Here is an 18,032-nt window from a genome sequence, read left to right on the forward strand (position 1 = left end):
TCACACATTCGTGCGTCTTAATTCAAAGCGTGTGGCAACCATTTAATTAAGACAGCAGACATATCGATTGTGTCACGTTATATCTTTACTCTAATTGTGTAGAACAAAAAATAAAAGTTGGTAATACATCAGAGAATAAATCTATCCATCCATGCATGCATGCATGCAGATATCTAACTATGCCTGGTCTTTGGAAGTCTATATCCATGATCAGTATTTAAACCCATGTTAACATGTGGAATAAAAATATATTTATTTTAGTACAATCCTCCTTATATTGATTTTAATAAATAAAAAACTACTTAGATTTGTACTTAGTATACTAATACTTAGTTCTAGCTTTTCTTATCTTTCATTTAATATTTTTTTGCATTTATTAGTTATTATTTATTTTTTAGAAGATATTATTTTAAAAAACTATTATTTCAATCATTTAATCTCTTTTTTTTTCTATTCCTCTTGTATCTCTTCTCCTCATCTATCTATTATAAAAAACATGTTAGTTATTTATCAAATTATTATTTAAATTTTTTATCGTATTAAATACAATTATTACAGTAATATATAACTAAACATTAAACATTAAAGTAACTTATATCAATATATGTTCTCTTATACTAATATAAAAAAAATTAAATAACACAATATTAATATTAGTTTTATTTCAGAAGTGAAATAACCCGGACAATATATATATATATAACTAATTTGCATGTCAATTTCATACTTCACATCAAGCAATTAATGCAATTTGAAAAACCCATAGACACAAGTATGTATCTAAATACTAGGCAATGATATCACTCGTTCGCTTAAGTAAAAATCCGAAGAAATATTAAGAACGAAAGTAGAGATGAACGCCAAGATTTTAACGTGAAAAAACTCAAACGGGAAAAAACCATGGATCCAAACTCGGATCAAATCCAATCACTAGAATAGTAGCAATTACAAGACTGACTCACAAAACAACCCGTCGATCCAAACGATTTTGTTCCTCTCAGTCTTGCTCGCTAGAACCCATGATTCACTGCTTCTCGTGATTGATGTCCAATCTCAGTAACTCTCGAGATTGATCTTTCATCTAGATAGCCCTTAAGACGAAAGATTAAGCTTTTTAGAAGAGTAGGACTTTGTTAGTTGAAGAACCGATGTAGCCTAAAGAAGTCTCCTTCAATAATACTTCTTCAACACCCCTCGAGTTAGGGCATCACAATCTTTATATATGATCTCCAAGAAAGAGTCAAATCCAAGTCTTATCCGAACTTACGAAAGTCTAAGAATATCAAACTTTGTTGGTGCGTTCGAACGCAGCCTGGGTGCATTCGAACGGCCTGACTTGATCTCAGGTGCGTTCGAACGGGCCCAAGTGCGTTCGAACGTGATAGCTTGAACTTTTCAGATTGCGTTCGAACGCGTTTGTGAACGCGGTGTGAACTCAAAAGCTTTTCTCCAATAATTTTGCAATTCTTCAAACCAGAGATTTTCTAGACTTGTATAAAGCTCATATATATCTATAAATATACTTAGAATATTTTGTACACAATTGCCAACAATTAAAAACCTAACACAATTATTTACAAGGAGATATTCGATGGTATTTATGCCATGGAGATATTTGATGGTATTATTCCCTAATCCCTATCAAGTTAACTTGTTAACTCAGCGATTATCTCTAACCAGATGGGTACTATATGATTTAAACTCACGATATTTAGGGCTGTCAATTTAGCCAACTGTTAACTCGTGTTCAACTTGAAATTATAATTAAGATCGACTCAGCTCCTTTAATAAATAAGTTTAAGACGAACTAAAAATCTGAGCTCGAAGTATAAAGGAGCCGAACAAGAGCAATTCTTTAACTCAAAGGATAGATAAAGCTAATATATATATTTTATTGAGTGATTTAGTTATAATTTATATTTTAATAAAACTTACCTTTATCTATTAACATATATAAAGGGAATTAGGGACCATTAAAACTTAAAGTAAGACACTCAAAATCTCTAAGGGAAGTTAGCACTAGTAGTAGGAGATGGCTTTGTGCACCTCCCAACCACCAAGATAGTTGTACTCTTCCTTGCACGCTACAATCACTCCTTCCTTCATTCCATATTATATAAGAATATAAGGAATCATTGCAAGGCACAAGGTTTGCCTTCTAATCTCACATTGGAACCGCAGAAAAGGATAAATTCCTCAACCCCACCACCTAAAATCTCTACATTTGTTTCTCCTTTCTTCTCCACTTTCTCTCCAACTATGGGAAGTTTCCTTTCTTTCATCTCCAAGAAGAGAGCAATTCTCCCCATTGAGACATCCTTTAGTCTTCCCTCCCCACTACCATCTTGGCCATCAGGTAATTAATATTAATCAACCAACTTATGATCGATTCATGCACTCCATAATAAATTAGTTTTAGCTAAAGTTTTTGAGTTAATCCTACATAGGTGGTGGATTTGCCAAGGGAAGTATAAGCCTTGGAGATGAACTAGAAGTATGCCAAGTTTCTACGTTCAGCAAGGTGTGGGCTACCCATGAAGGAGGCCAGGATGATCTTGGAGCAACCTTCTTCAACCCTTCACCTCTCCCCAGTGGCTACTCCATGCTTGGTTGCTATGCTCAGCCCAACAACCAGCCTCTCTTCGGCTGGGTCCTCGTCGGGAGAGACACCGCCAACGGATGCGGCGGCGACGGCGGCAGCGGCGCGCTCGCTATGCCTGTAGATTATACTCTCGTTTGGAGCAGCGAGTCCTCGAGTGTTAAACAAGACGGGCATGGCTACTTCTGGCTACCGACGCCGCCTGAAGGTTATAAGGCGGTGGGTGTCGTCGTCACGGCAGCACCGGAGAAGCCGTCGGTCGACCAAGTCCGCTGCGTTCGCGCCGATCTCACCGAGGAATCCGAGAACGACGCGGCGATATGGAACAGTGACAAGGATGGATTCAGTGTCAATGGCGTTAGGCCATCAACTAGAGGAATACAAGCACTTGGTGTGTTGGTTGGAACCTTCATTGCTCAAGCTAGTAATTCTCCAAAGCTTTCATCTTTAGCTTGTTTGAAGAATACTAGCTCCAACTTCACAAGTTGCATGCCTAACCTTAGCCAAATTGAGGCTATATTCCAAGCTTACTCCCCTTGGGTCTACTTACACCCGGATGAGCCCTTCTTTCCCTCCTCAGTCAGCTGGTTCTTTGACAATGGAGCTCTTCTTTACCAGAAAGGCAACCAAAATCCGACCAAGATCTCCTCCGATGGCTCGAATCTCCCGCAAGGCGGCTCGAACGACGGCAACTATTGGATAGACCTCCCGGTCGACGGTGCCCAGAAAGAGAAGGTCAAGAAAGGCGATCTCTCGACGGCGAAGGTCTACCTCCATATAAAACCGATGCTCGGCGCGACGTTCACCGACGTCGCCGTGTGGATCTTCTACCCCTTCAATGGAGCTGCGAGGGCTAAGGTGGAGTTCATCAACGTCTCACTAGGGAGGATAGGAGAGCATGTGGGTGATTGGGAGCACGTAACACTTAGGATTAGCAACTTTAATGGTGAATTATGGAGGGTCTACTTCTCTGAGCATAGCTCAGGGAGGTGGGTGGATGCATCACAAGTGGAGTTTGAAGAGGGGAACAAGCCTGTCACGTATGCTTCGCTGCATGGGCATGCATTATACGCAAAGGAAGGGCTAGTTCTGCAAGGCAACTCAAAGTTGGGAATTGGCATAAGAAATGATACCAAAAAAGGTAGCAAGATGGATACAGGAGAGAGGTTTGAGGTGGCGGCGGCCGAGTACTTGGGGTCGGCGATCCCCGGCGAGCCGGCATGGCTGGACTATGAGAGGGAGTGGGGGCCAAAGATAAGCTATAATATTGCAGATGAGCTCAAGAAAGTGGAGAGGTTTCTACCCAAGAGGATTAGGAGTGCATTGGAGAAGTTGATTTCTAGTCTTCCTGATGAGGTGCTTGGAGAGGAAGGGCCTACTGGGCCAAAGGGGAAGAACAATTGGAATATGGATGAGAATTAATTATTAGACCACCATTGTTAATTAATTTGTTGTTACTTGTATTTGAACAATTTATTTTCCAACTCCATTGTAAATGTTGGAATTTGTATCCTCCTCATCCTAACAATATTGAAGGCAGTCTGGATTTGGAACAAACATGCTGATGAAGAAAACAATGGTAGTATATATATATTTTTTAAAGTTAATATATTTTCCTTTTCTTGCATAGTTGACTTGCGATGAATTCGATGTGAATGCATGCCGTCTTGACTAATTCCTCTGGTAGAGTCGATTCCTTTTGTTAATCCATCTTGCACTTTTATTAGCATATGCATTAGTATATCTTTCTTTAAAGGGCAATTAATTCTTTTTTCATCGAGCAGTACTTGAAATAACCTCGCAAAAATTTATTAATTCACTTAATATTCACTATATTCTCTTTCTGGTTCAATTCCACAAAAGAGGATATGAATCAGCCATGAACTCACTAAACAATGTTTGTCCATTTGTGACAATGTGTTGTGATCTTAAAAGATATTGACTATCCTTGTAGCCTTCAATCAATCTGTATGGCAGTATTCCAGTGGTTTGACAAGTTGTACTTCAGTACTCAACTGCAAATGGTAAAGAGAGAATTACAACAAATCAATCAAACTATTCTCTTCACCATCAGGCAAAAGCAAGTTGAAACTCTATAGAGTGCTAATTTAAGATTGACACTACTTGAACTACAAGACTAGTATACCACATAAGCATAATAGCAGCCGTATAATACCATTGAGTAGTAGACAGTGTGCAATGCTTGTTTATGTGCATATGTAAGATAAACAGCTAACTTACTTCAATAATGCAGGTATGCAGATACTCTTCACTACTAGAGTAATCATTTGAAAGCATGGTTGTAATCGTGGAAATAGAAGTTCTTCTTGATGAAATGAGATAGCCACTGCGACGTCATGAAACACAACACAGCCATCGAGATTAATGCAGTTCTTGTGATGGCCGATGTAAAGCTATGCTTGGCAGCTGCAACAACTCCAATTAAGGATAGCGATACGACTTGCAGAGAAACCTTCAGGACTTTCAGGCCTTTTAATGCGGCACTGCAGCTACTACATTGCGCGACGTGAGACCAGTATCTAAAAGAAACATCAGGGAAGAGTACTAACTCAGATTGCTTAAAACATGTTATACAAGCTAACAATACAGAACATATAATAACCAGATGGCAGATTAGACTACTTGAAAATGCTTACTGAATGGAGAATAATACCTTTGCGGACAACGTGGTAAAAACAGATTCTAACAAAAGGCAGCTGAAGAAAATGTTTGCATCTTAAATAGTAAAGAGATTTTTTTATGGACAATGGAATGAATTCAAAATGTATTGGGACTTGTAGGTATGTCTAGCATCTTAAAAATTTCTGCATGGATGCACAATCTGGCATTCCATCAGAATCAATTTTCGAGTAGACTGGACCTCTACTGATAGATAAATGCCTTCTTCTAAAGCGAAGCTAAGTATCTTCATTTCCATGTGATCTTGTACACCCTACCCTCGATCAGCCTTTCCCCATATATTTGGAACTGTTTGGAACGTCAGTTAGAACAATGGCGTATTCAACACTAGAAGAAATCACTACATACTACGTGTTGGTCATGTATAAGCATTTATATATGCATCTAGAATACTTGTCACAATTTGAGAAATTGTTTAGTGGACACTTTGAGTTCCTCAACAGTCAACGGTGGAATGGATAAGAATAATATTCTCTTTGCATTAGCTTACCTGTCCATAAGCTGTTCCTTGGGAGGAGTCGGTGGAAGGTACTCAGTATCGATTGTCCCCCAATCTACCTGATAATTTGAGTATTTCCTTAACCAGTTTCTGAAGGCAATAACCATGCTATCTGACTTTGTTGGCACATAACAAGCTTTCTGCCAATTAGAAAGGCCAGCTTTGGCAATCTTACGCTCCTGCAAAGGAACTATTAGTTAGCAAAACCAAAAGGAGAGAATATCTTCCATGCAACCGCTGGCACTAAAAGGACATTACAGCAATCTAATCATGCTTGATATTATCTCCAAACAGACATGACATATGACAAAGTAGCTCCATGCTTATACATGGAAATGAAATTAATCATATACAACAAGAAATCATGTCCCTAGGCTGATGATATCTGTCAAGGAATCATGTTCCTGGGCATCAATGGTATCATACCGAGAGATATCCTGCTTCATACCTATCCAGTTTCAAGCCCTCATGTAGATTAAGAAGAATATTTAATATATTAAAAAGGATAAATTCATTGACTAATGCCTGCGGTTGCAAAACGTCCGATTCAGATCAGAGGCCAAAAAACCACAAAAGCTGGATGCTGTCATTATGATACACAGGAAATTTCTAGAAGTAATATACCCAAAAGTTAAAAAAAAAACCCTAAAGAGTTTACAGAACATTCTAGATAACTTTTTATAATTCCAGAGAACGGTAAAAGGAATATGATTGTTGTAGTTCAGAGAATTTAAAAAAGCTGTTAGCCTATAACCAATTTGGTCAATGTTGTGCACATATAGCTTGAGAAGGGCTCATCCACTAAGGATTTGCTAAGCACAAAAGAGGACTTTGGTCACCATGTATGACTGTCGGTTGTCCAAACAAGTTGAAGTAAATGGATCTGCACTTGATAGTTGTATCATTTATTGAGAAGTGATATGCAACATTATCTTCCATATGAGAATCGACTAATCGATTACTGAACAAGAATTCACAATCTAGATACAAATAGAAGTATGACACATTCAAGCTTACTTGCAAAAAGCCACTTTTGATTCTCTAAACTAATGCAGTAAATCTATGTATAGCTAGAGTGCACAGTGGCGGATCCCACCATGAAATTGATGATAGAATGCCTCTTAGTATTTGGATAAGTGATAGAATACCTCTATGTAGTAGCATAACTTTTCTAGTTCAAAAAGTATGAGATAAATTCTCAAACTATTGAAAAGGATGATGATGCTACCTCGATATGTAGAAGATAAAGGTCTGAATCCAAAATAAGATTTTGTCCCACATGATATATCCACCGTGGAACAAATCTGTCTACCCAAACTGCAAAGTTCCTTTGGAATGCATAAATAAGTCTGCTTCTTCCAGGACTAACTGGAATACACATGAATATGAGAATAAATCTACGTTGTTTCTGGTGGGTTTCAGCTGAAATCTCCTGAATCAGAAGTTAGATGTCAAAATGAAGGAAATTAATTGAGCACCATATCCTATTAGCCAAATGAGTAATTACATCTTGGGGTTTAACAGGTTTATCATTTGATCCTGCACCATAGATTAGGCATGGAGCTACGAACTTAAAATAGCCTAAATCCTGCTTTGAAAGGAAGCCACTTTTACTTGATTCCTCGATTTTCATATTTATAGGTCCACCTCCTTCTCGATCAACTTCAGCTGTGTAAGAATAATATCAGTTAATGATTTTTAGTAAATGAATTCTGTTAAGAAATATAGGATAATCCAGAAGGCACTGATACAGTTGAACATTTCACATTACAGAATCTTGTGTTATGTGCTTAGATTAACAACAAATTAAGATGAGCCAATATAGCAAGTAATTCTGTTGAGACTACGAAGAAGATAGTGAAAGGTACGTATCTGCCAGGCTCCACACGCCTCCGAGCCCCCAGTATTCCACGATGTGCATAGGGAACATGAGCTGGGTCCATAAGGTTCTCTACCAGAACTTCGTAACTGAAATGTCAATCTAGTATTGTCAATGCCCATTTCAGGCCATAAATGAAAGGCATATTCTTGAGTCTTAATGACTGCAGATGAAAACCCCTGCAGTTGGTACTTAATACTGCATAAACTCAATGGCAAAAAATGGTCTGCATTGGAGACCTACATGATTAGTTTGACAGAGTTGTTATTAAAAATCACGTGATAAACAGCTTTGAGTTAACAGCATTTCCAAGCAGTTGATTCACAAGTACATCAGGCTATCCTATGTCCACAGCGTTACAAGTCAAGTTGGGTTTTCAGGAAATCATGTTTTCAAAACTTTAAACAAAAGATATCAAAGTACAAGCAAGAAACAAATAAATGATACAATTAGCGGAAAAAAACTGGTGAAAAATAATGAATACTTCCTGAGGCTTAATAGCTTTGATTTCTGTGCATCTGAAACTCCATGCAGAAGTAAACTTATCCAATCATGTTTCCCAATAAGTAAACAAAAAGTGAACATACCTAGCATACTGCTTACTTTCATACTTATCTAGAGATGAATGAAAAATTTCACCCAACAAAGAAAGGGAAAAAAATATTATTCTGCTAAACTTCCTATAAGAATAGTTGCATGAAGAACCACTGAATATGCATAAAATCTGTTTCAAAACATTCTTGGAGCTCTTACAATTAACTCTTCAGTCTTGCAGATTGTTAAAGCACAATCAAGGGTGTGAGTTCATTCATAATCATCAAGATACACTGTTTTGTGGGTCCATATAGTGGCTGCATAGAATGCTAATTTACACCATCCAATTCCTTTGTTAGGAAACATATGTACTTCAATGATGTATGTTCTTACTAAAGGGGTTTCACCCTAACATACAGCAGCTATATGCAACAAGAGCATGGTGAAATGACAAAAAGAGTACCAATAAACAAAATTTCCAGGACTTAGTAGTATATCTCTGTGTTCGAAAGAGAAATGTCAAATTTGACAACAGCATTCATAAACATTTTCTATAGTAATTCTATGCAAGAGTAACACAGGATGACTTTTACCCATATAGAATTTCTCTTATCCCCGTGGTACATGTGTATGATGGGTCATCCATCTCTGGAATGAATGGAGGTCTTTTCTTCTCTATAATATCTTTGTACTGAGGATCAGCGTTAGGCCAAAACCATACAACTTTATTCTGTTCAATACTAGGATAAACAGCTACACAAGCCTTATTGTTCGTATGAACCTGCATTTATCAAAATAAATAGAGGTATTGTGTGAGTACAGTTTCCTAAACATATGACGATTCATACTTGCTTATGTGCTCCAATGACAGTAATATATACAAAAAAATATATAGAAAGAGATTAGGTTTTAGTTAGCCTTGACCAGCTCCAATTGAAAGTGGTTAGCACCTAGCAACTTCCAAGTTGTAAACCACAGGGAATCACAGCCCTCATTTATTCAAATCACTAAAGCCGTAAAAACTATTTTCAGGCCCAAATTTTACACTTTTCACATCAATGATCTATATCCTGGTACAGCCTATCATCCTTATGGTATCCTTCGCACTAACTGGTGCTTTGGTGCAAGACACTCTCATGAATTTATATCTTTTAAGTAAATCGCAGAGAGAAACCACTAATTAAACAGAAACCAAAGAAAAAAAAGTCAAATTGGATATTTCCCGCGAAACATAACGACGCAAATCGGACAGACTCACCGGCGGTCCACTTGCCGGCGCCTGGGGGATGTACTTGCAACTCCCGTTCCCATCGAAGCACCATCCGTGGTAGACGCACTGGAGACGGCCCCAGGGGTCGACGCGTCCCTCTGAGAGCGGCGCGAGGCGGTGGGGGCACCGGTCGTCGAACACCTGCCACTTCCCCGCGGCCCGGTCCCACCACACCACGAGGTCGAGCCCCATCACCGTCTTCGCGTGCGGGGCGCGCTTGTCGAGGTCGGCGACCAGGGCTACCGGGTACCATTGGGAGTACCAGTCGAACTTGCCCTCGTCTGCGGCGTCGAACGGTGACGCGGCGGCGTCGGTGGTGGTGGTGAAGGAGGAGGAGGAGGAGGAGGAGGCAGTGGCAGAGGGACGGGAAATGACAATGTGAGATCGGGTGGGAGAAGAGGAGGACGAGAGATAGGTTCTTTGAGGAAGGAGGCGGCGATGAGGAGGGAAGGGAGATAAAGGGATGGTGAACGGAAGAGAGGAAGAAGTGGAAACGAGATGGGAGGAAGGGAGGAAGAGGAGAGCTGCCATGATTGCTGATGGAAGAAGGGGGGAATGGATTGGAGTAGCGTAGTATAGAGTAGCGCACGCAACGTGAGGATGGGAAGACGACAGTTGGTTGGACTTTGCAAGCCGCTCAGGTTTAAACTTATATTAACAATTTATTCCTCTTTTATTTATTAGGTAAAAAATTAATAAGTATTTGACCAAATACTTTGGACAACAAACTTATTTTTAACACTGGTTAAACTATTTTTATAACTCCTATAACTTTAAAAATATTAGTGCCTCGGAGCAATTTATTTTATATATAAACTATTTTCTGAGAAAGCACTTTTTTTTTAATGTATAAACTATTGTCTGAGATAGTGAATTACTTTATATATAAATTAGTGAAAATGATAAAATAACAGAGTGCCATTATATTAGCAAAGAATTTAAAATAGTGTCGCACTTTGGTAATTATTTTTCCCTGTAAAAGTATTTTAGTTAAATACTTATTTTAAATCCACCCACTTAATTTACAATTATTAGTTAGAAAATTAGATTTTTTTTTTTCGTTTTATTTGATTAGTGATAGAGTAAATTATAAAATGTAAGACTAACTCAGAAAATAAATAAAAATAAGAGATAGTCATAGCTAGAACTTTTAAACAATAATCCATTTCCACATAGACTACTTATTTTATTTTTGTGATATATTTACAACCACTTACTTATATAAATTCTTTAAAATACCCCTGCAGTTAATTATCCGTTAGATTTATTTCATTTAAAATGACATATGCACAGAATTCTTCTTTCCTTTATGCTAGTTTTATCTTGATTTGGTCTGTAGACTTGCTTATTATCTGTTTTATGTGATAATATAACGATTCTTATAAATTGATAATCTCTGTCATCTATATAGTGACACTCAAAAGTGGTAGATCTAAAAATTTTGGTGCCTTATTTTGATTGATTTGTTGAACAGAAGGAGAATTAACAGAAATTATAGGAACACATATCTTCTATATGCCAAATTAACGTTGTCTAATATACAACTTGGTTTATAAGGAAACATTATAAACCAATGTGCAATGCTTGTTTATGTACATAAGTAAGATAAACAGCTAGACTTACATCAATAATGCAGGAATGTCTGGAATGCTCGAAAGAGAACTGCTCATAGTTTAGAAAGGAAGCCCTTCAACAGAGTAATCATTTAAAAGCATGGTTGTAATCATGGAAATAGAAGTTCTTCTTGATGAAATGAGATAGCCACTGAGAAGTCACGAAACACAACACAGCTGCTGAGACTACTGCAGTTCTTGTGATGGCTGATGTAAACCTATGTTTGGCAGCTGCAACAACTCCAATTAAGGCTAGTGAGACGACTTGCAGAGAAACCTTAAGCACCTTCAGACCTTTTAATGCTGCTAGACAGCTACTACATTGCGCGACGTGAGACCAGTACCTAAATGAAACATCATGGAAGAGTACTAAGTTACATTGCTTCATAGATGTTGAATAAGGTTACCTGATGGCAGACTGGACTACTTGAAAAATGTTAATTGAATGAAGAATTATAATACCTTTGCAGAGAATGTGGTGAAAAGAGATAATATCGAAAGGTAGCTGAAGGAACTGTTTGTGTTTACGTAATAAAGTGATTTGATTTTTCTATAGAAAATAGTTTGGCATTATAGGTAAACCAAATATTTTAATTTCCATGTCATCTTGTACAGCCTACCCTTGATTGGCCTTTTTCCATATATTTAGCATTGTTTGGTACATCAGGTAGAAAAGTCCTTACTAACAGTAGAAGGCATCACTACATACTGTACTAAATGTATAAAGTATTTATGTATATACTAGTCCCAATTTGAGAAATTGTATATTGCGCAGTTTAAGTTCCTCAAAAGTGATGTTCCATAGGAGGACATTCTCTTTGCATAAGCTTACCTGTCCATAAGCTGTTCCTTAGGAGGAGCCGGTGGAAGGTATTCACTAGTGATGTTCCTCCAATCAACCTGATAATTTGAGTATTTTCTTAACCAGTTTCTGATGGCAATAACCATACCATCTGACTTTGTCGGCAAATAACAGGCTTTCTGCCAATTAGGAAGGCCAGCTTTGGCAATCCTACGCTCCTGCAAAGAAACTATTTCATGAAACCGCTGGCATCAAAAGGACATTACAGCAATCTAGTCGGGTTTGATGATATCTCCAGAAAGACATGACATATGACAATATAGCATTAATACTCCATGCTTGGACATGAAAATGAAAGTGATCATATCCGACAGGCATGTCCATAGATTGTAAGATCTCTGTCAAGGAATCATGTTCTTGGGCAACCTAGTTCATTTACAGTGTCATTATCATAAACACGAAAGTTCTAGAAGTAATATACACAAGTAAAACAACAGTTAAGAAATTACAAAGCCTTCTAGATGACTTTTTATAATTCCAGAGAAGAGTAAAAGGAATATAATTGTTGTTATCAGCAATGAAATTTAACTAAGCCGTTATCCTGGAATCAATTCGGTCAAAGTTGGGCACATATAGCTTGAGAAAGGTTCATCCACCAGGATTTGCTAAGCACTATTAAAATTTGGCCACCATGTATGAACGTCAGTTGCCCAAACAAGTTGAAGTGGATCTGGATTGATAATTGTATCATTTATTGGGAAATACTATGCAACATCATTAATCAATCTTCCATATGAGAATTGAGTATAACATGATAACACAATCTAGGTAGGAATAGAAAAATATGGCACATTAGCTTACTTACAGAAAGCCATTTTTAATTCTGTAAACCAATGCAGTAAATCTATGTATCACTAAAATCTACAGTGACAGATCCCACCATGAAATTGGTGATAGAATGCCTCTTAGTATTTGGATCTGTGAGGTGTAGGTAGCATGACTTTTCTAGTTCAAGAAGTATAAGATAAACTCCCAAACTATTGAAAAGGGTGATGAATTTACCTCTATATGTAGAAGATAAAGGTCTGAATCCAAAATAAGATTTTGTCCCACATGGTAGATCCACCGGGGAACAAATCGGTCTACCCAAACTGCAAAGTTCCTTTGGAGTGCATAAATAAGTCTGCTTCTTCCAGGACTAACTGGAATACACATGAATATGAGAAGAAATCTACGTTGTTTCTGGTGGGCTTCAGCTGGTCTCTCCTGAGTCAGAAGATAGATGTCAAAATTAAGGAAAATAAGTGAGTGACATATCCAATTAGCCAAATGAGTTATTACATCTTTGGGTTTAATAGGTTTATCATTTGATCTTGGACCGTAAAATAGGCATGGAGCTACGAAACTAAAGTATTTTAAATTCTGCTTTGCAAGGAAGCCACTTTTACTTGATTCCTCTATTGTTATATCTACAGGTCCACCTCCTTCTCGATCAGCTTCAGCTGTGTAAGAATATTATCAGTTAGTGATTTTTTAGAAGATGAATTAAGTTAAGAAATATAGCTGAACATGATATAGCTGAACATCTCACTCTGTGCTTAGATTACCAATACAGCAAGGAATTTGTTAAGACTACGAAGAAGATAATGAAAGGTACATATCTGCCGGGCTCCACACGCCTCGGAACCTTCATTATTCCATAATGTGCATAGGGAACATGAGCTGGGTCCATGAGGTTTTCTATCAGAACTTCATAACTGAAATGTCAATTCAGTATTGTCACTGCCCATTTCAGGTCATAAGTGAAAGAGACATAATGACTTGAGTCAAAACTCTTAGTGACTGCAGGTGAAAATTGCTGCAGCTTGGTGAGCAAAAAATACAGGCATACAACACAACCTCAGTGGCAAAAAGGTTTGCACTGGAGACCTACATGAGCAGTTTGACAGATCGGCTGTATCATCATCAAGTGAAAATCAGCTCGAGTTAACAGGCATTTGCAAGCAGTTGATTTGTGAGTACAACAGGCTGGGCTTTTTAATAATCATGTTTTCAGAACTTTCAGCAAAATATACCAAAAGTACAAGGAAGAATCAAATAAATTAATGCTGCAATTAGGGAGAAAAACCAGTGAAAAATGTGAATTTGCAGAGCATACTGCATGATTTTGAGGTCATACTTGTCTAGAGATGAATGAAAATTTCCAACAACAAAGGGGTGGGGGGGAATCTGATCCTGATAAATTTCCCACAAATCGTTGCACAAAGAACCATGGAATATGTATAAAATATGTTTCAGAAAATATTAATTATAGCTGTTGCTGTAAACTATTCAATCTTGCATATTGCTAAAGCACAATCAAACCTGTGTTCTTCATTCATAATGCTCCTTTTAGAAGTATATGGCTATGTTTGAAAGATCAAAATGGAAGCAGAATAACATGGGATAACATTTACCCATATGGAAGTTCTCTTATTCCCATGGTGCATGTGTATGATGGGTCATCCAACTCTGGAATGAATGGAGGTCTTTTCCTCTCTATAATATCTTTGTACTGGGGATCAGTGCTAGGCCAAAACCATACAACTTTATTCTGTTCAATACTAGGATAAACAGCTGCGCAAGCCTTGTTGCTTGTATGAACCTGCACTTATGAAAATAAATAGAGTGGTATTGTGTGAGTACAATTTCCTCATCATATGGCAATTCATACTTGCTTATATGCTCAAATGACAGGGATATAATAAATATTAGGTTTTAATTAGCAATCGAAAGTGGTTTACGCCTAGAAACTTCCAAATTGCAAGTTTGCAAGCCATTAATGACTAAAGCGAGCAAGCAAGAAAGAAGTCAAATTGGGAATTTCCCGCGAAGCAAATCGGACAGACTCACCGGCGGTCCAATCGCCGGCGCCTGGGGGATGTACTTGCAACTCCCGTTCCCATCGAAACACCAGCCGTGGTAGACGCACTGGAGGTGGCCCCGGGGATCGATGCGGCCCTCCGAGAGAGGCGCGAGGCGGTGGGGGCACCGGTCGTCGAATACCTGCCACTTCCCCGCGGCCCGGTCCCACCACACCACAAGGTCCAGCCCCATCACCATCTTCGCGTGCGGGGCGCGCTTGTCGAGGTCGGCGACCGGGGCCACCGGGTACCACTGGGAGTACCAGTCGAACTTGCCCTCATCGGCGTCGTCGAACGGTATGGCAGCGGTTTCAGTGGTGGTTGTGGTGGCGGTGGTGGAGGAGGAGGAGGAGGTGGCCGAGAGATGGGAGATGTGAATACGGGTTCCGGAGGAGGAGGAGGAGGAGAGATGGGTTCTTAGACGAAGGAGGCGGCGATGAGGAAGGAAAGGAGATGAGAGGATGGTGATAGGAAGGGAGGAAGAAGTGGGGAGGAGATGGGAGGAAGGGAGGAATAGGAGAGCTGCCATGGTGGTTGATGGAATGGATCAGAGACAATGTAACAGAGTAAACTAGGAAATTTGAGGATGGGAAGACGACAATTGTTATGGCCATATTCGTTGACGAATAACGACCATCTCCTCTAATAGAAGATGCTTTCCAATGACCAACGAGATAATAGTTTATGTTGGCTTCGTGGCTTTTAGCTGTCAATTGTTCGACAGCATAAGTGGCTTAAAACAGCCTAACTGCCGATGTTATCTTCTTTTTTAATCAAACCAACAAAACATATTCTTATTTTACTTAGGTGTAAGTGCATTTTAAACCCACCTCTTAATTTACAATTAATTAGTTAAGCCAACCTAGCCCAACCCGAACCAACTCCACGCCCAATCTAACCCAACTATGTAGTCAATTTGACGCGTGGGTCCGTTTGGACCGTTACCGATCCGATCTAGGATTAATCGAGTTGCCCGTGGAGTGTCGATATAAATGACCAAACGAGAGCTAGGGTTTTTCTCCATCCGCTCGAAGCCTGGACCAACTCTTCACAATAGCTCCTCCCATCTCCTTGACAATCTAGAGGTGAGCCCTTCGAAGAAGCTTGAATTCATCCTCGAATTTGCTATTTATAATCGTGATTCTTTGTTTCCCTTGTGCTAATTTTATGTTGATTCGGTATGTAGATTTGATTACGATTTTCTTTTCTTGCTAGCTATCGGTTTATATAGTATTATCGGTGTTATGTGATATATAATGATTCTTGTGAGTTGATAATCTCTATCTTCTATTGGCACTCAAAAGTGGTAGATTTTATAAATTTTGGGGCCTTATTTTGGTTAACTTCTTGAACCGAAGGAGAAGTAACAACAGTTAGGAACAGAAACTAAATTAATATTGTCTAATGTACCACTTGGTTTATAACGAAATAGTCGATATGCATTTTAAGAAATTTATCGAGATTTAAGTGGTATTTGCTCTCTGTGGGTCTGTGTCATAGGCGATTTTTGCTAACAAACTTCTCAGATTCATGAAGATTCTGAATTTCTCTGCTTCATTTTTGTTTTTCTTTGTAGATATCCGCCTGATCCATCCCATATTACCTAACATTTTATTTAGTTTTTTCTTGCCTTTTTGGATGAACAACTTTTACAGTTCTGAATCGATATGTCGTCGTATTAGGTGATTAAGATATTGTGTATTGCTAGAGACAACCTGGAAAGACCCTTGGTTTTGTTAGGTCGTGTTGACATTTCTGAATAATTATTTGGATGGCTTCCAAGTTTAATAGAACGAAGCTTTTTGAAGTCTTCTCATATTTCCATCATCTATTTGTGAAATAATGTGCACCTCCTAGAGTAGTAAGCCAAGATTGGGTGACAAGTGGGGGAGGTGTTCATCAAGTAGCCCTTGACCTCTTCCCTCTATATGTCTATTTCATGGCTACATGGATAGTTGAGAATATTTACTACTCATTGTCATATTGATAATTTAACTTAGACAAGGTGTAATTTATAAACTCAGATCAGAAATTTCGGCCCAAATTAGCTAGATACTAGTAATGTCCTTGGATCTGATTTTGGTCATCTTGAATATTTCTCGCTTATGATTAACTCATGCATTACAAGTTAAAATTCTTATTACAAGATTTACTTGACAAATTGTGCTCTTGACGTTCAGTAGTACCATGTTATGACTGAAGACATTAATATTGTATACACAAGTTGTAGGTTTGGGCTCAAATCAAATGCTTTGATCTTAATAACTTTTTGAGATTCATAGAGTTTTTTCACTACCGGGAACTTAACAAGATAAATTTTGCAGTTGGAACTTCTTCCTTTTCCTTTTCATGACAATAAGCAGCTCATGAAGATGTTGGGCATCTACTCTCTTTCTCACTCTCTCATCAATGTAATTTGATTCCAGTTTCACATAGATTTTGATCATTTGGATCTTTTCAATCAATAATTTGTTATTGGGTTTCAAATGGCTGTGCTGCCATATTAGTTGATTGGAGTAATTTAACATAGATGCCAAGCCCCTGGTTTGATTAGGCCAGGTTGACTTTATTCGAGAATTCTCTGGATGGGATCCAGGTCCATATATTTCTTGAAGTCTTGAACTACTGAACCTTTTTTCATTGTTTCTCATGTTGAGAACAGTGGGAAGTATTATTTGTGAGCCCTTCTGATTTTGCTCAATGTTACATTTGCTTGCAATGCAGCATGGATTCTCAAGTTAAGCTTGCTGTCGTTGTGAAGGTGATGGGCCGAACTGGATCGAGAGGCCAGGTGACCCAGGTTAGGGTTAAGTTTTTGGATGATCAGAACCGGCTCATCATGAGAAATGTGAAGGGGCCAGTGAGGGAAGGCGACGTCCTCACCCTTCTCGAGTCTGAACGAGAAGCAAGAAGGTTGCGCTGATGAGATATTATGACTCGCCAAGGTTCATACTAGTGCTTTCTAGTGATAATGCAGCTTGGTGCTTTTTGTCGGGTCTGTAGGTTTCTGTGTTCCTGTCTGTTGCAGGAGTGGTTATAGTTATATAAATTTTGCTTAAATGCTGTGCAAGTTGCTCTACTTTAAACCAAAGTGTTTATAAACTTCTGTTAGGTGGCCGTATGAGTTTGTTGATTCGGATCTCCTATCTATATCTAATGTTTGACTGGGTGAACCAAGTTCTTCCATGACAAATGAATGGTTTGAGTAATTAGCATTTTCCATTTTAAGAGTA

The 18,032-nt window shown here is 38.5% G+C and overlaps 4 protein-coding genes across 5 annotated transcripts; 2 read left to right on the forward strand and 2 right to left on the reverse strand.

Moving 5' to 3' along the window:
* The first annotated feature begins 2,161 nt into the window (after positions 1–2,161).
* LOC140783409 (hypothetical protein At1g04090) lies at positions 2,162–4,226 on the forward strand. Its single transcript, XM_073130296.1, has 2 exons — positions 2,162–2,356; positions 2,448–4,226. The coding sequence occupies exons 1-2, from the start codon at positions 2,260–2,262 to the stop codon at positions 4,019–4,021; spliced, it is 1,671 nt and encodes a 556-aa protein (XP_072986397.1). The 5' UTR covers positions 2,162–2,259; the 3' UTR covers positions 4,022–4,226.
* Positions 4,227–4,386: 160 nt separating this feature from the next.
* On the reverse strand, positions 4,387–10,111 carry LOC140785045 (protochlorophyllide-dependent translocon component 52, chloroplastic-like). The gene is made up of 8 exons (XM_073132743.1): positions 9,470–10,111; positions 8,805–8,992; positions 7,670–7,766; positions 7,306–7,467; positions 7,027–7,230; positions 5,790–5,977; positions 4,841–5,139; positions 4,387–4,614 (listed from the first exon to the last, which is right to left on the reverse strand). Exons 1-7 carry the CDS (start codon positions 10,010–10,012, stop codon positions 4,884–4,886), a joined length of 1,638 nt encoding a protein of 545 aa, XP_072988844.1. The 5' UTR covers positions 10,013–10,111; the 3' UTR covers positions 4,387–4,614; positions 4,841–4,883.
* Positions 10,112–10,973: 862 nt separating this feature from the next.
* LOC140785046 (protochlorophyllide-dependent translocon component 52, chloroplastic-like) lies at positions 10,974–15,449 on the reverse strand. Its single transcript, XM_073132744.1, has 7 exons — positions 14,789–15,449; positions 14,353–14,540; positions 13,557–13,653; positions 13,238–13,399; positions 12,959–13,162; positions 11,927–12,114; positions 10,974–11,438 (listed from the first exon to the last, which is right to left on the reverse strand). Exons 1-7 carry the CDS (start codon positions 15,326–15,328, stop codon positions 11,183–11,185), a joined length of 1,635 nt encoding a protein of 544 aa, XP_072988845.1. The 5' UTR covers positions 15,329–15,449; the 3' UTR covers positions 10,974–11,182.
* A 332-nt stretch (positions 15,450–15,781) lies between these two features.
* On the forward strand, positions 15,782–17,992 carry LOC140785048 (small ribosomal subunit protein eS28-like). Of its 2 annotated transcripts, none has more exons than XM_073132747.1 (2): positions 15,782–15,884; positions 17,524–17,992. In XM_073132747.1, exon 2 carries the CDS (start codon positions 17,525–17,527, stop codon positions 17,720–17,722), a length of 198 nt encoding a protein of 65 aa, XP_072988848.1. In that variant the 5' UTR covers positions 15,782–15,884; position 17,524; the 3' UTR covers positions 17,723–17,992. The 2 variants fall into 2 exon arrangements, with proteins under 2 accessions (XP_072988848.1, XP_072988849.1); XM_073132748.1 differs by lacking the exon at positions 15,782–15,884 and adding an exon at positions 17,140–17,210.
* The last annotated feature ends 40 nt before the right edge of the window (positions 17,993–18,032 follow it).

The sequence above is a fragment of the Typha latifolia genome, chromosome 3, assembly GCF_019914945.1.
Source record: "Typha latifolia isolate L0001 chromosome 3, TyphaL0001v2, whole genome shotgun sequence".
Lineage (NCBI taxonomy): Eukaryota > Viridiplantae > Streptophyta > Magnoliopsida > Poales > Typhaceae > Typha > Typha latifolia.

Excerpts from the sequence above, each read along its gene's own strand:
- LOC140785046 (XM_073132744.1), bottom strand. The coding sequence starts at position 15,328 with ATGGCAGCTCTCCTATTCCTCCCTTCCTCCCATCTCCTCCCCACTTCT. Across the intron at positions 13,400-13,556 it reads GGCGTGTGGAGCCCGGCAGA|GCTGAAGCTGATCGAGAAGG; the intron begins TATGTACCTTTC and ends TATTCTTACACA. Across the intron at positions 12,115-12,958 it reads TTTATCTTCTACATATAGAG|GAGCGTAGGATTGCCAAAGC; the intron begins GTAAATTCATCA and ends GTTTCTTTGCAG.
- LOC140785048 (XM_073132747.1), top strand. The coding sequence starts at position 17,525 with ATGGATTCTCAAGTTAAGCTTGCTGTCGTTGTGAAGGTGATGGGCCGA.
- LOC140785045 (XM_073132743.1), bottom strand. The coding sequence starts at position 10,012 with ATGGCAGCTCTCCTCTTCCTCCCTTCCTCCCATCTCGTTTCCACTTCT. Across the intron at positions 7,767-8,804 it reads ATAAGAGAAATTCTATATGG|TTACGAAGTTCTGGTAGAGA; the intron begins GTAAAAGTCATC and ends TTGACATTTCAG. Across the intron at positions 5,978-7,026 it reads TTTATCTTCTACATATCGAG|GAGCGTAAGATTGCCAAAGC; the intron begins GTAGCATCATCA and ends GTTCCTTTGCAG.
- LOC140783409 (XM_073130296.1), top strand. The coding sequence starts at position 2,260 with ATGGGAAGTTTCCTTTCTTTCATCTCCAAGAAGAGAGCAATTCTCCCC. Across the intron at positions 2,357-2,447 it reads ACTACCATCTTGGCCATCAG|GTGGTGGATTTGCCAAGGGA; the intron begins GTAATTAATATT and ends AATCCTACATAG.